The sequence below is a fragment of the Spea bombifrons genome, chromosome 1 (assembly GCF_027358695.1).
Source record: "Spea bombifrons isolate aSpeBom1 chromosome 1, aSpeBom1.2.pri, whole genome shotgun sequence".
Lineage (NCBI taxonomy): Eukaryota > Metazoa > Chordata > Amphibia > Anura > Pelobatidae > Spea > Spea bombifrons.
The window spans coordinates 39,185,620-39,199,463 of NC_071087.1; the positions used below are offsets into that span (position 1 = coordinate 39,185,620).

Below are 13,844 nucleotides of genomic sequence, written 5' to 3' on the forward strand. Positions count from 1 at the left end.
TGATCTAATCTTGCTGAGCTGGCAGCAGAACATAAGTAAACGGAAAGGAAAAATGAAACTTCATATAAGAGGGCAGGAGTAGTAATACGGCCTAGACAAGATACTGTTAATCCATATTTAAAAGGTCACTAGTATAGCCTTGGAGTACATAGAAGTGAGCAGAAAACCACATCTATCACCACATATATCTATCTATCTATCTATCTATCTATCTATCTATCTATCTATCTATCTATCTATCTATCTATCTATCTATCTATCTATCTATCTATTCATCTACCCAACCAACTTTCTGTCTACCTATCCAAGATCTACTGTATCTAGTGTGCACCGCACTGCTACTTTAGTGTACTATGCATATAAATGGATTAAACTAGTACTAGAGATTTAAGAAACAAAGAAACAGAATTTGACCGTAAGTAGGGGCCATCTATAAGCTACCAAGTAAAGAGGTAGGGTTAAACTGAGTGATCTAAATACAAACAATTGAAACGGCTTTATACATGGAATAGGAGGTTGAGCACTATGTGAACTAATTTCAGAGACCCCTCTTTATGAACTGAATGCTATCACTGATCAGGGGAAGGGTTGCCAGTATCTTTAGCAGGGTTGATACAGGACACGCATGAATTCTGCAGCTGTCTTACCAAAGACCTGCTCAGTAATAATGTTGAAATTACTGGTGTATGGAATTAACAGAAGTCATTCATAAAATTCCGAAGATCCTACAGGGACCACAATGGTATTTAATGAACTTCCCTTTTCCAATATGTTTTTAAATGACATAGCTGGCAACCCTTTCAGTTGCTTCTGATCTAAACAGTGCATACCTTCGCCTAATTTTTGGTTCATTCATTAAAATATTTCAACTGTGTAATGCAGCCATGGCCATTGCATACACTTTCAGTTGTATTAAAATTATGAAATTGATCTGCGCACATACAGTTTATTTTATACTATGCACAATATTAATAACGTTGCTATTAAAATGTCTACTACGTGTTGTTTTTTTAAACTGCTCATTATATAGACAGGCGCTCATTAGATCTTTTTCAACCTTAATGAATCACACATCATTCTCTGTCCATACTACAAATGTGCTAATTAACGATAGTGTCAAATAAATATCTTGTTTTATTCACTTAGATATGTTTTAATACGTCTTTGTAAATACTTACTAATTGAGCTTTCTATAACTTTTGACCTTTCCACTGCATTAAACGTATGTACGTTCATTGAAATGTTCTGTTCGCTCTGTTACAATTAAATGCTTAACCAAGAAACATATGGCTCATTACCTGTCTTAAAGCAGATTTAGACTTAGAGCATAGACTGTCATATCCCTCGGTTGTGTAAGGTTATGTAGTAAATTCAACATCTTGTGGTAAGTGAGGTTAAAATAGACTGTTGTTATAGAAATAATATGTTCAAGTAAATCCTTTTTTTTTCCTTTTCTTTTTTAGCTATAGTTATGGTCTTGAACAGCCTAAGTGTCAGCTGGAGTGCACGGCTACAGATTCTTTTGACCTTTTGCAAGCTTATAGCCATTCTAATAATTATAGTTCCTGGAATTATGCAGTTAATTAAAGGTACACACTTACATTTTTTTAACAGTTATTATATGTATTATTTTATCTTCTATGTTGTTTTTTTTCTCTCTCCTTCATTTCAGATTTGTTTGAAATAAACTTTTCTCCCAAGGTAGACTAAATGAAAAGAAACTAAGATATGATATTTTATAATGTATTGAACTTCATTGAGTATTCCATTTGTTTCCATTCAGAAGAACCTAATGTTTTTTCAACACAGTTACTTACAGAATCCATCAGTTGGAAGTGGTGCCTGGAGGTTCAGTATGGATATGCTTACAAAGTAAAGATGGCATCTAAAAAAAAAAAAAAAGAAAAATAAATGTGTATAGACTAAACAGAGTGTGTGTAAAGGATAGTCTACAATCATTAGAATTTTATGGAAAGCAGAGAAGGTAAATTGAAAACAAATGACAAAATAATAGCATACAATAGGCTATATATCACCATTCTGTAATATAAACGCTAATCACTCCAGGGAACCTCTCAGCATCGCTCCTACCTTGCTCCATATTGGATTGACCAGGTAAATGGGGCTAGCTGCATAGGGATTTGCATAGGGAATGCCTCAAAAGACAAGGAAATCAATAGGAGGAAGGTAGGTTTGGCATTAAGCAGAACTATATGCCAATCCCCAATGTCCATTTGGGGATCAAAGATTCCCTAGAGGCCTGGTAATCAGTAATAATACCTGGATCACTTGAGGGAAAATGTGCTAATTCCCAGGTATGTATCTGATGTTGCCACTTCATTGACTTGTGTTTGTGACGTTAGGCATCCTGTTACATCAGATGTGTTTCATGGGACAGTCTACTGTACCTGACAGCCTCGTCAAAGAAAAGGGCATATTAAACTACTTTCAAACTTAAAAAAACCAATTACTTACCTTAAGGAGCTTCCTGCCTCTTCCATGCTTTGACAATTCTCACCATTGATTGGCTGCTTAAAGTAGCCAATTGGTGGCACATAAGCACTACCATTAAATTCAAGGGAAATACATCTGAGCAAATGCATATGAAGAAACTCTGCACAATCCCCCATGCATTTGCAAGGGGTTACCACATACATTTAAAGGAATCTCTCAAATATCATATGCATTAAAGTGCATATGTCCCTATTATTACAAATCCCTTTTTATCTTTCATTGTGTATTATACTGCCAGCATTTGTTTGTTTATTTGCATAAAACATCAATTACATCGATAAAATTAATCTAAATACATAATTAAATGGTCTAAGACCTTTGCTAGAAAATTCAAAGCTTCTTGCTATATCTCTGAAAGAGATCTTTCATACGTTTCAGACAGTTGGAAGAGACTAACTTCTTTTGGATATAACTTTTAGCTACCTGCCAAATAGACAACCAACCAGTTAGGGCGTTTTACCCACTTGTTGTAAGTTAGCAGAGTTAGCCCCAAACGGATTTCCCTTCTGTCTGTCAGATGTTTCTTTTATGTACCTTCCCAATTACAGCAGCCAAATTCTAATACCCAACGCAAAAATCTCAGAACATGTTTTTCTTTTAAGGTGTCTAGTTCAATACTATTTTTAAAAAATAGACATTAAAACCATAAGCAAAAGAATATTCACATATACAGTATTTCTGTGAAAAAGTGGAATCAGAAACACAGCAGATTTGACATTCTTTTTACCGGTATTGAAATAAAATGATATCCTGGCAGATGTGTCTTAAAAACATCATGTCTTTAACGGCTGTGATCAATGGATGTGCAGCACGCACATGTCATTAAATACCACACACCACTGTCTAAACCGATGTGACTGTTGGCATTATTCTGTAATTTTATACGAGTAACAGCCTTATAATTACATTTCACAAGCAATGTGTGACATTTGTGTGCCCAGTCACTTGAATTGTGAATCTAGTCATGCAACATTATTACTGAACCTTTTTGATGAGATGCTTTCAAGCATGTAGTGTGAAAACAGTGTACCTACAGAATCTTCCCCCATACGTTTGCAAGAAAGCTATCATAAGCATTAAAGTGTATATGATGGCTGGAGTATGCCTTTAATAAACAGGTGGGACTTAAAGCTGGAAGGATTTCCGTATCTATGCTACTATTTTATTTAGTAAAATTTTATTTCTGTAGGAAAATAAGTTATAAATATAAAAAAAACTCTGCCATATAACATAAATGAATGACCAGGTATTTTTTTGGTTAGATATGTAACAATATATATATATATATATATATATATATATATATATATATTCATATTTATATTTGATTTGATTATTAACAACTACCTGATCAAAGAAAGCTAACCACATAATGATTCCAACATTCAAATGCAAATAGATCTCAACTTTGAAATTTAACTTTTGACAGGCTCCTGAAATGTATGTAGCATCATGTGTCCTTCTTGGGTTTAAACGCTTAATTAAACTATTAACCTCGTGTGTGACTATAAAAATATGTGTTCTGATCTTTTGTCCTTAGAATTTTCTCTTAAGAACATGAATAGGGCGTTTAGGAATAATATAGAACAGATTTTATGAAACAGAATTTAAATTGAATCATTAAACACAGAAATGCAAATCTCAAATCTAGTTCATTGATAACACTTAAAAACTTAAACACTAAACTCCAAAAATGGAAAGAAAAACTATAACTAAAGTAAACATAAAAAAAGAGAATTTGAAAGGAGATATGAACCATTCGGCCCATCTAGTCTGCCTATTTTTCCTGATGTAAAGACTCAGACCTTTAAAAAGTACGAAGTTTTTTTTTCTATTGGAGACAGCAGTCCATGTGAAAACGTTGCATTATGAAGTAACCAATAAACACTATAGTATATATGTAGACCAAGGATTGTGAGGAGGAACTGTAGAGCAAGATGTTGTTTTAAGGATATTTTCCAAAAGTGACGTAACAAAACATTGCTTAACAGGAAACTTTCTGTCGTGAGAAGTAACAATGTGGAAACAATCAATGAATCACACAAGCAGATTTCCTAATGTGTCGCGTCAGGTGATTTGTCTCGCAACTAACCAAGGCTAGAAGTTAGTTATGATGCTGCCTCATATGCTGATTAATGTGTGCAAAACAAATAGGAAAAATCCCATGTATAACTCAAACCAAATATGCATCAATTAAAAATCCCTTAAACTACTTGCTTTTAGGCAAGGATACACAGAATTCCTGGCTTGGAGACCGGACTTTTACAGCCATGTAGTAGGAGAAATTAAAATTAGAATTAAAATAGAAACTATTTTGAAATACCAAAATTAAGGAATGGCTCAAAGTCTACAGCAGGAGGTTGGTACCGGTTAATAAGAATTGCAATCTGGTAATGATATGAACCCACTGACATGACCAAAGAGAAGTATCAAATATTTATGTTACTACATGCATCTACACATTAAGAGCTTTGTGTACATTTACATGAAACAAATTCATTACTGTATATTTATGTTCATTGTGGTGCCGCTATTACATTAGTTACTTCTCTTTTTCTATTAGAATACTAATTTATTTATATTAATGCTCTGGCACATGACCGCTTGCAGTTGTGTTACTTTACTTTTACATATAGAATGATTCTCCCTGTACATGTTTGTATGCATGTTTTCAGCAATTTACCCATAAAACTCTTAGTGCTTTATGGTTTACAGTATAAAAAAGGGATACACAATAAATGCAGTTGTAAGAGTACAGTAGTTACACAAACAATATGATGAGGTTACAATAAGTATGACTATGAAGGAAAAGACTTCCCTGCCCAGAAAGGCTTAAAGACAAATTTTATATGGAAAGACATGGAAAGTTATAGACATGCCACTTTGTAATAAAAGCATATTAGCTATTTCTTCTTTTCTATATTGTTTTAATAGAATTAGATATCATTTGCAGAGGTTCTATCTTTAAGCTATCATCTCTGAAAAGAGAACTATAGGGAAGTTAAATTTACCAAATCTATATGAAGATAGTTTACTATGTCCAAAATTCTTACTGATGCACATTGGAAATAATATGCATAGTACATAATGTAGATTTCTAAACTTATTAAAAACTTATTGGAATGGGATCAACTATGTTTCTAGTGCTTTTTCATCCGGGTGTGTCCAACGACAGATAAAGCATCCTTTTCATATTATTTCACAGCTACAGCTTACATGTTGACCTATGCCACATTCTATAAAAATAAACGTTTCTATGTAAACAGCAAAGATTGACAAAAAGTATTATTTCATGTCTGCACAAACTAAAGTCAAAATGTCTGTTTCAGGAGAGACACAGAACTTCAAAGATGCCTTTATTGGGAAAGATGTCAGTGTAATGGGGTTACCCCTGGCATTTTATTCTGGAATGTATGCATATGCTGGCTGGTAAGTCTCAAATATTATATTAGTAAGTAAATTTAATTTTCTGCTTTTTGTGGCAAAAGCAACATTTCTCCGCTTGACTGTCTATACATTTCCCCAAGGAGCGACGGGGAGGGCAGGCAAAGCCAAGTTGCCCTATCGGCCTATTGTCTCCCTCCCCAGTAACTTACATACACACTGGCACACATTTACATACACAAAATTACATACTCATACACACTTATCCTAACACACACACTACCTCTTACAATTAGACCATTGTCAATGTATCCTCCAGATTCCCGGGCATGATGCTGCAACTTTCCAATCCAATGTTTGTGAATAAAAGTACCAGAAGTTTAGAAAGGAAGTACAGTAATCAAACTAAGCAGCCAATGCACTATATATATATATATATATATATATATATATATATATATATATTGTGAGGAAGTGACAAATGCTTGGCTCATTTCAGTGTTTGCATGTTTCCCGCAGCTCTATTGACCAGAACAACCACTATTATAAAAAAAAAGCAGTATTAATACATTGTTTGGTACATTGAGATTCATTTTTTAATTAGACAATATTTTAATATTGTATTATGTATTATTATGTATTCTACATATTCAATTTATCTTACCACCTTAAGCAGGTCATTTATAAATCGTTAATTTAGAAGAATGCAAACCTATACACAGCTTAACTGTCGTACTTGTTCTAGACTACTTAGGATGCAAATCTCGGTAAATTCTGTTCTTTATTCCTGTTGCATACACTTTAAATCGAGTGCACTGCTGACTGGTAGAACTAGTTATCAAGCTGTCACCATTCGTATCATGTAATCTGTCAGATGTTTAATACACCGTTTCTTAATAACAGAGCAAAATGTAACAAAGTTGTTTTCCAATTTGATTCATTTGCGGCACCGCTCACAGACAACACAAGGTTAACAAAGTTTAGAGAAAATATTACAATGATTACTAAAAATACATTTATTAAAATATTTAAATGTAATAGATATTCTTCCAACCTTTTTAATGATTTACAATATCATCTTACAGATAATTTTCACCTTTCACATATAAACTTAAATGTGTGCACCTTAATGAAATGTATTCTTCTTTTTTTTTGACTTGTTGAAAACTGGAAAAACAGAAATCATAGAAAAATAAGCAATATATTTAAATAAAACAGGAGGCTCTTGATTATTGTTGCTCATAATTCATCGGCATGGGCAACTGACTCTGCAGGTAATACATATTGTAGGCAGAGAGATAACGTGGCAATGTATTAATAAATATGCAGTATATATCATGAAAAACTCCATATCAAGCACTACTGTATACATATTATTACACAATAAAAACATTTATGTACGTATTCATAATGGTTAGCCAAAATCTAGTCCTCTAGGTTTGCTGGATATTCTCGATTAGGTTGGCATGTTGACTATTGACATTAGAAATGGGTCATATTGACGGCACAATAAAATCCAGAAAGGAGTGTTGGAAAGCTTTCCTAGAATTGTGTGAAATTAATATGACTAATTAACCTACTATAGATTCAAAATGAGAATATATAGGCATTACTTTAAGTGTAAGTAGTCTCCACAGACCTTGTGATCAGATCTGAAATACAAAGCAGAATGATGGTTCCAGATTTATAGATTGCGGTGATGTCCTCTCCCCAATCCTTTAATCGGGGAATGAGGACATTACCGGAAGTTCCACCATATTGTCCTAAGTTCATCTTAGGGTAAAATGATAACATTTTCTGTGATGTCCTCTCCACCGATTAGAGGACCAGGGAGAGGACATCACTGGAAGCCACTTTGACCAAACTGACCACCTTTTCTCTGAGGTATAAAGCCCATCTGGTCAGGATGTATAACTGAGCCAATTACTTTACTCAATCTCAGGGCTGATATCTTGGAATAAAGCTTCATATCCATATTAATTAATAAAATGGATCTATAACCCCTTTATGTAGCAATATAATATTTGCTTGTGACATTTCACTATGGGGTATCCTCATCATAAAGCAGTTTTAGATCTCTCCACCTAATGGATTGTTTTGCCTTAGTCTGTCAGTTCTAGTCTTGTCATATCCCTTGAATATATGTATAGATAATAATAATAATAATAATGATGGGACATAATCACTTTTTTAATTGTGGCATAAACATTTTATAATAAACTGCCAAGAGTCCATCTGGACCATGACATTTCACTGTGTCCTCTTCTGATAAGGTTCATTTAAAAAAGATATATCTTTATTTTTCCAGTCTAGGAAGATAGAGGGGATCCAAAAAGTTATTAGGTTATTATCAAATGTAACAGCCGGAACTTTGTTGCCATTGTATAGTTTCTGGTAACACAGGGAAAATTGTTCTGCAATGTCAATGGGTGAAATGCACACTCCCGCCAATTTATCTATAATCTTAGCTATTTTCTGCCTATTGTGTTGCTGCTGTCTTAATTTATGAACCAGCATAGAATCAGGCTTATTAGCCTTTTCAAAAAAACAATTGTTTTGTTCTGTTCACTGGATATAGAACATCTTTATAGAGGAAGGCATTACATTCCCAGTGTACTTTAATTTCTTGCAATGTAGGCTCAGCTTGGGAAATCTTATGCTGCAATTTACCAAGGTTGTTCTACAGGGCCTGTTGCTTCCCTTTCTCTCCTAGCTGTGATATTATTATATACCCCTTATATATTGCTTATGTGTTTGTAAAATCACTCTTGGGTCCACCTCTAGTGTAATATTATACTCAAACTGAGATAGGTGATCCAAGAGGGTTCAAAGAAGTAATTTACTTGGCATTTATTTTATTTTTGTTTTTACTTTTTACACATTTTCAAACTGATTTTTTTGCTTTGCTCTTTCAATGAGTAGTATAAAATGACTAGATAGCTGCTGGGGACTCTGTAGGCCCCAGAGATCTTTATTTGTGTCGAAAGGGTAGCCCTAATTTTGTCATGATATGCCTCATAGGGAGCTTTTAAATATCTACTGAAAATGGGTTTGAAAATTATTTTTATTATTTCATTTTTAAACCTCCTTCATATTTTGAAGAGTGAGAACTTTCTTACTCTGGTCTCCCTGCTTGTTGTAAGCATGATCAAAGGTGGAGTGTCATCTGAGACTCTAGACGGATGTGCACAGACCCTGCAGATTCTCTCTCATGTGAGAGACCCCTCCTGTACTGACAACATAGCAGTAGATTTCCCGAATTGCTGTTCACTCATTTAAATTGATTTCAAAGTAATGAGTGCTTAGAGTGTTGTCACATTGTTTTCATCAGCTCAAAGTATTGCCTGCTGCTGCTGAAACCAGGGAGACCAGGTTGTCATTAGACAGCTGATCTTTCTGTTCATTGACAGGGATATCTCCCTGCTGATGCAAAATAGCTGCGGACATAATGTGACACCCTTAGTAGATAAGGGCCCACTGGCACATAATAAAGCGTTGCTTAAATTGTTGGCGCTATATAAATAAAAAGCAATAATAATAATCCTTTCCTATATATATATATATATATATATATATATATATATATAATCTCAATTTTTACCTGTCTCTCTCTCGCTCTAAAGTTTTTGGTTATTTCACAATGTTGCCAGGGCTGGCCTTAGGGGTGTCCCATGGCAGCAGAGGCGTCTGCCCGTGACTTAAATTAAAACATCGTTTTTTTTGTTTTATATAATTTATTTAACATCCTTCATGTTAAATAAAGTGAACCCCCCAAAAAAAAGGATGCTTTAATTTGAGTCCCTGGCAGGGGTGCCGAGCGGTTGCTTGTGAAGTTTTCAACAACCGCTCTGCACCCCTCACTCTCCTTGATTCCGTAGTGGTGCCGGCATTTCATGTATATGATGTGATATTCCAGCTCTCAACATGAAATGCCAGCACAGTGGCAGAGCGGGAAGACGGATGCCTCCCGCTCCTACCACAAGACTCCGGCAACAAGGTAAGTGAGGATAATGAGAAGTATGGTGAGGGAGTAGATAGAAGGGGCAGAGGGGGGTAGTGAGAAGGGGCAGAGGGGGGGTAATGAGAAGGGGCAGAGGGGGGATCATGAGGAGGGGCAGAGGGGGGATCATGAGAAGGGGCAGAAGGGGGGATAGTGAGAAGGGGCAGGGGGGGTAGTGAGAAGGGACACCAGAGGAGTAGTCCGCACAGGTCGCCAGAACACATAAGGCCGGCTCTGAATGTTGCCATTTGCTTTAGACATCCATTATTTGAAATTAACAAGTCTCTGTGCAAAGTATGGAACAGAAAGTTTAGCTTATAATGTAATGCATGGCCATATATACAAAATGATATCACAGAGGCCAAGGGGAAAATGAAATTAAAACCATACATACATAACAAATATAATAGAAAGGAAAAGCAAATAAAGAACCAAATATCATGAAGGTTATAAAATGATTGAATGTGTGTAGCTTACAAAAATGTATCTTTGCAATACTGTGAGATCGCTCAGATTAATGTCTGTAAAAAGTAAGTTTTGCTAAATCAACAGCATGCTTTTTAACTTTCTAAAAAGGGTGTATGACCTATTGTTTTTTTACACCATTTCAGAATAATAATTTGATTCCCAGGTTTCATTTCAATTTAAACAAATAATGTGTTACATTGGAAGGGAATAATATGTCAAAGTAAAGGCAACTCGTAAAACTTACAAAACAAATGATCTAATTTAAATTAAGATACTGTATATGAGTAATGAAAAGATGAAAGCTAGAATTTTGAATGGTTTTAATCATGAATTTGACCTTTCTATTTATATAATTGATATAAATGAAACAACAGTTTCAATTTGAAAATAATAATATTTAATATTATTTATATTATTACTATTATTATTATGAAAAGATAAATTAAAAACGTTTATAATGTTATATAAGGCTTAACTTTATTACACATAAGTAAGTGTTAAATGATTAAATATGAATACTAATGGTTTCTTAATGTTATAACCAAGTTTAGGATTTATATTGTTTGTTGGGGATATGCAGAATTAGTAAATCGACTCCTTTTTAATATCCCATAGCTTTAACGGTGTTTGTTTGACTTGTTATTTTCTTGTTTTTGAGAATTTCAACTATATTAATAAAGCTTGTATTGACTTTAAAGCTTTTTTTGTCACCTTTTGTGAATGTTTGTGTATCACGTTCCATTATAGCTTGGAAAATATGCAATAACACTAAACACTGTATACTTCACTTTCAGGTTTTATCTGAATTTTGTTACTGAAGAAGTAGAAAATCCAGAAAAGTAAGTGTTTATGAAATGCTAGTATTATTTTGCATTTACTATTTTTTTTCTTTAAACAATATTTAACAGTAAGAAAGCAGTAAGAAATAAATCCCAACATTTTACCGCACTTTAAGCCCAGTAGGCATTTGCCCTGAATGCACTGTGGCCAGTCCAGGTTTGCTTCTAGCTATACCATTTTCTAGGACTAAAAAGGTTACCTATAGTATCTATTATGGGGCGATGAGTATTCCATTGTTCTAGCATATATTTGTATATATTTATATATATTGTTTTCTTACATATGATGATCTGTATCAGTATATGCTGTACTTGACCCAATATGTTTTGTTAGGGGAGATTTATATCTATGATGGGAACATAGAAGAGGAATATCATAAATCATAAGTCTTTTTTAATGAGCGAATACTCACCAATAGAAGAGCTAAAAAAATATTATGCCCTTCTATACATAATTTTAGTTAGGCTTTATTTAGTTAGGTGTTTAATTTTGGTTACTTGTTCATGAGAAAAATATGACTAGGAAGAACTAAACAATTGGTAAATGGAATGGTGGGGTTTAGCTATGAAGAACATTTTGCTAAATTGGATTTTTTTCTACTCAAGAAATGATACATCTAAGGAGGGACCTCATAATGATGTAGAAACACATTCAAGGTACAAATGAGGCCCTTAGAGGAACAATCTTCACCCCACAGACAGAAGAGATAACACAAGGTCACTTGTGGAGCCATGGTTTAATCTTTAAGAATAGCATTGTTCGCAATAAATATTTTAAAGCTCTTGAATGTGCTGCCTATTGACGTAGTGAAGAAGAATACTTTGGAGGCTTTACGAAATAAATTGGATTGTTTTTTGGAAAGAAGGTGTATTGAGAGGTACATGTGGTAATTAACAAAAATCCTGATCCGGGTTTCATTTGGACCGCCTGTGAGTCATAAAGGAATTTTGTCCATTCTGAGTAAAATTGGTGCGTGCTTTAATGGATTTTTCACGGAATCAGTAAAATTGAAGCTTGAATCTTGGAACGGTTGCGCTTGATTGACGTATCGTTACTTTTTAACTAATACTATTTTTTGTAAAATATTTTGTTTAATGTCCTCGGTCAACACACATCATTTGAAAGTCATTCTGCTATTCTAGTAATTTGTGTACAACCAACATTAAGTGATGAGTATTTTGTCAAGTAGAATACGCAATCTAGATACACAGACTATACTACATCACGTTTTATAATATGAAATCTTTGTAACAATGCAAATTTATTTTAATATTATTGGCATTCTCATTCGATTGTTACGAGACTCGAAGCACTTGCTGAAAATAATGGAAATTAGAACAAATAGTTGTAATGAAGCTTGATAAAAAAAAATATAGCATATAATTTTTTGCACATGCAAATGGTGTGTCACGCCTCTTCATAACAAAACCTATTTATCTAATCTCACTGTAGAGTGTTGATGGTTCACTAATCACCGGATTGTTTGAAGGAGTTTTTACTATGTAGCTAGTATATGTTTTAAATTAATTGTTTAATCAGGCAGATGCTTTTACTATGTTTCTTCCAGCTGCTGACACTATGAATAATCTGCCTACATTATTGTCAAGTGCATTCACTGAAGCCTTTTTCTTAAACAAAACAATTTAAAAAAAAATGTCAATGCTGGAAAAGTCAGAAATATACATCACAATATGCTTGTATTCCCAATAGTAACCTTGCTTTGTTTGCACTTACTTGGTAGCAGTACTGTCTGGTTCCATATTGTTTGTCTTTCTAGTTTGACCAATTGTTAAACTGACTTCCTGTTGCTGACTTTTGCCATCTACTACCCTTCTCTTTGCTTGTACAGACCTTTACCCTGATCACCTCTTTCGGACCTCGTCGGATGTGGTCCTACTCTGGTTATACACTGGGTTTTCCTGAAATCTAATTCATCCATTTCACGGTTCAGGAATAATAGGAGTGCCATAAGATGCGGTTTGGTCTTCTCCAAAGGGGTTTTTGGAGACACACACCAATTTGTTCCACCAGGCATGGGATGGAGGGTGAAGCATTTATTCATATAAAGCCAGTCTAGTCTAATAGGGCACACTGGTATACAGTAAAAAGGAGGGAAACTAACCTTTTTCATGATAAACATTATATAGAAGGAAGGCAACCACATGCCCCCAGATATTAGGCCCAGATATTGGTTGCCAAATTTCAGCAACCATATTCCAGACACCTGTGACTGTTTACCAGTTAGTGGAAAATAACAAAAAGGCAGTCATACCAGCAGGCACCAAAGGCAGACAGGACTAAAGATTACATGTGCTGTAGGCAGATACATGTGGCTATGCCGACATGGCAGGACAAAGACAAGGGCCAGTTGCAGCACAGGCAACACACGACAGAGAACATAAGCACAGACACATAAAACTAGTAAGGAGACCTAGCATAGCTGGTAGTGGTTTCTAGTCGATATATATATAGCAAGAGTGCACTCACAAGTGCAAATCTGCCAAGCACTATACATATTATACACAGAACAACATATATATATATATATATATATATATACCATGAGAATGGATAACTGATAATACAATAGCAGTGGGGACAAGTACAACAAAGGCAGACACCTTGTAAGATCCCCCAA

The 13,844-nt window shown here is 34.5% G+C and overlaps 1 protein-coding gene across 1 annotated transcript in view; it reads left to right on the top strand.

The window, feature by feature from the left end:
• Nucleotides 1–13,844, top strand: part of SLC7A11 (solute carrier family 7 member 11) — a 63,155-nt gene that overhangs the window by 19,016 nt on the left and 30,295 nt on the right. The window contains exons 4-6 of the mRNA XM_053461240.1: nucleotides 1,464–1,589; nucleotides 5,844–5,943; nucleotides 11,161–11,205. Coding sequence (XP_053317215.1) covers nucleotides 1,464–1,589; nucleotides 5,844–5,943; nucleotides 11,161–11,205 — 271 coding nt within the window. The remainder of the gene's footprint in view (nucleotides 1–1,463; nucleotides 1,590–5,843; nucleotides 5,944–11,160; nucleotides 11,206–13,844) is intronic.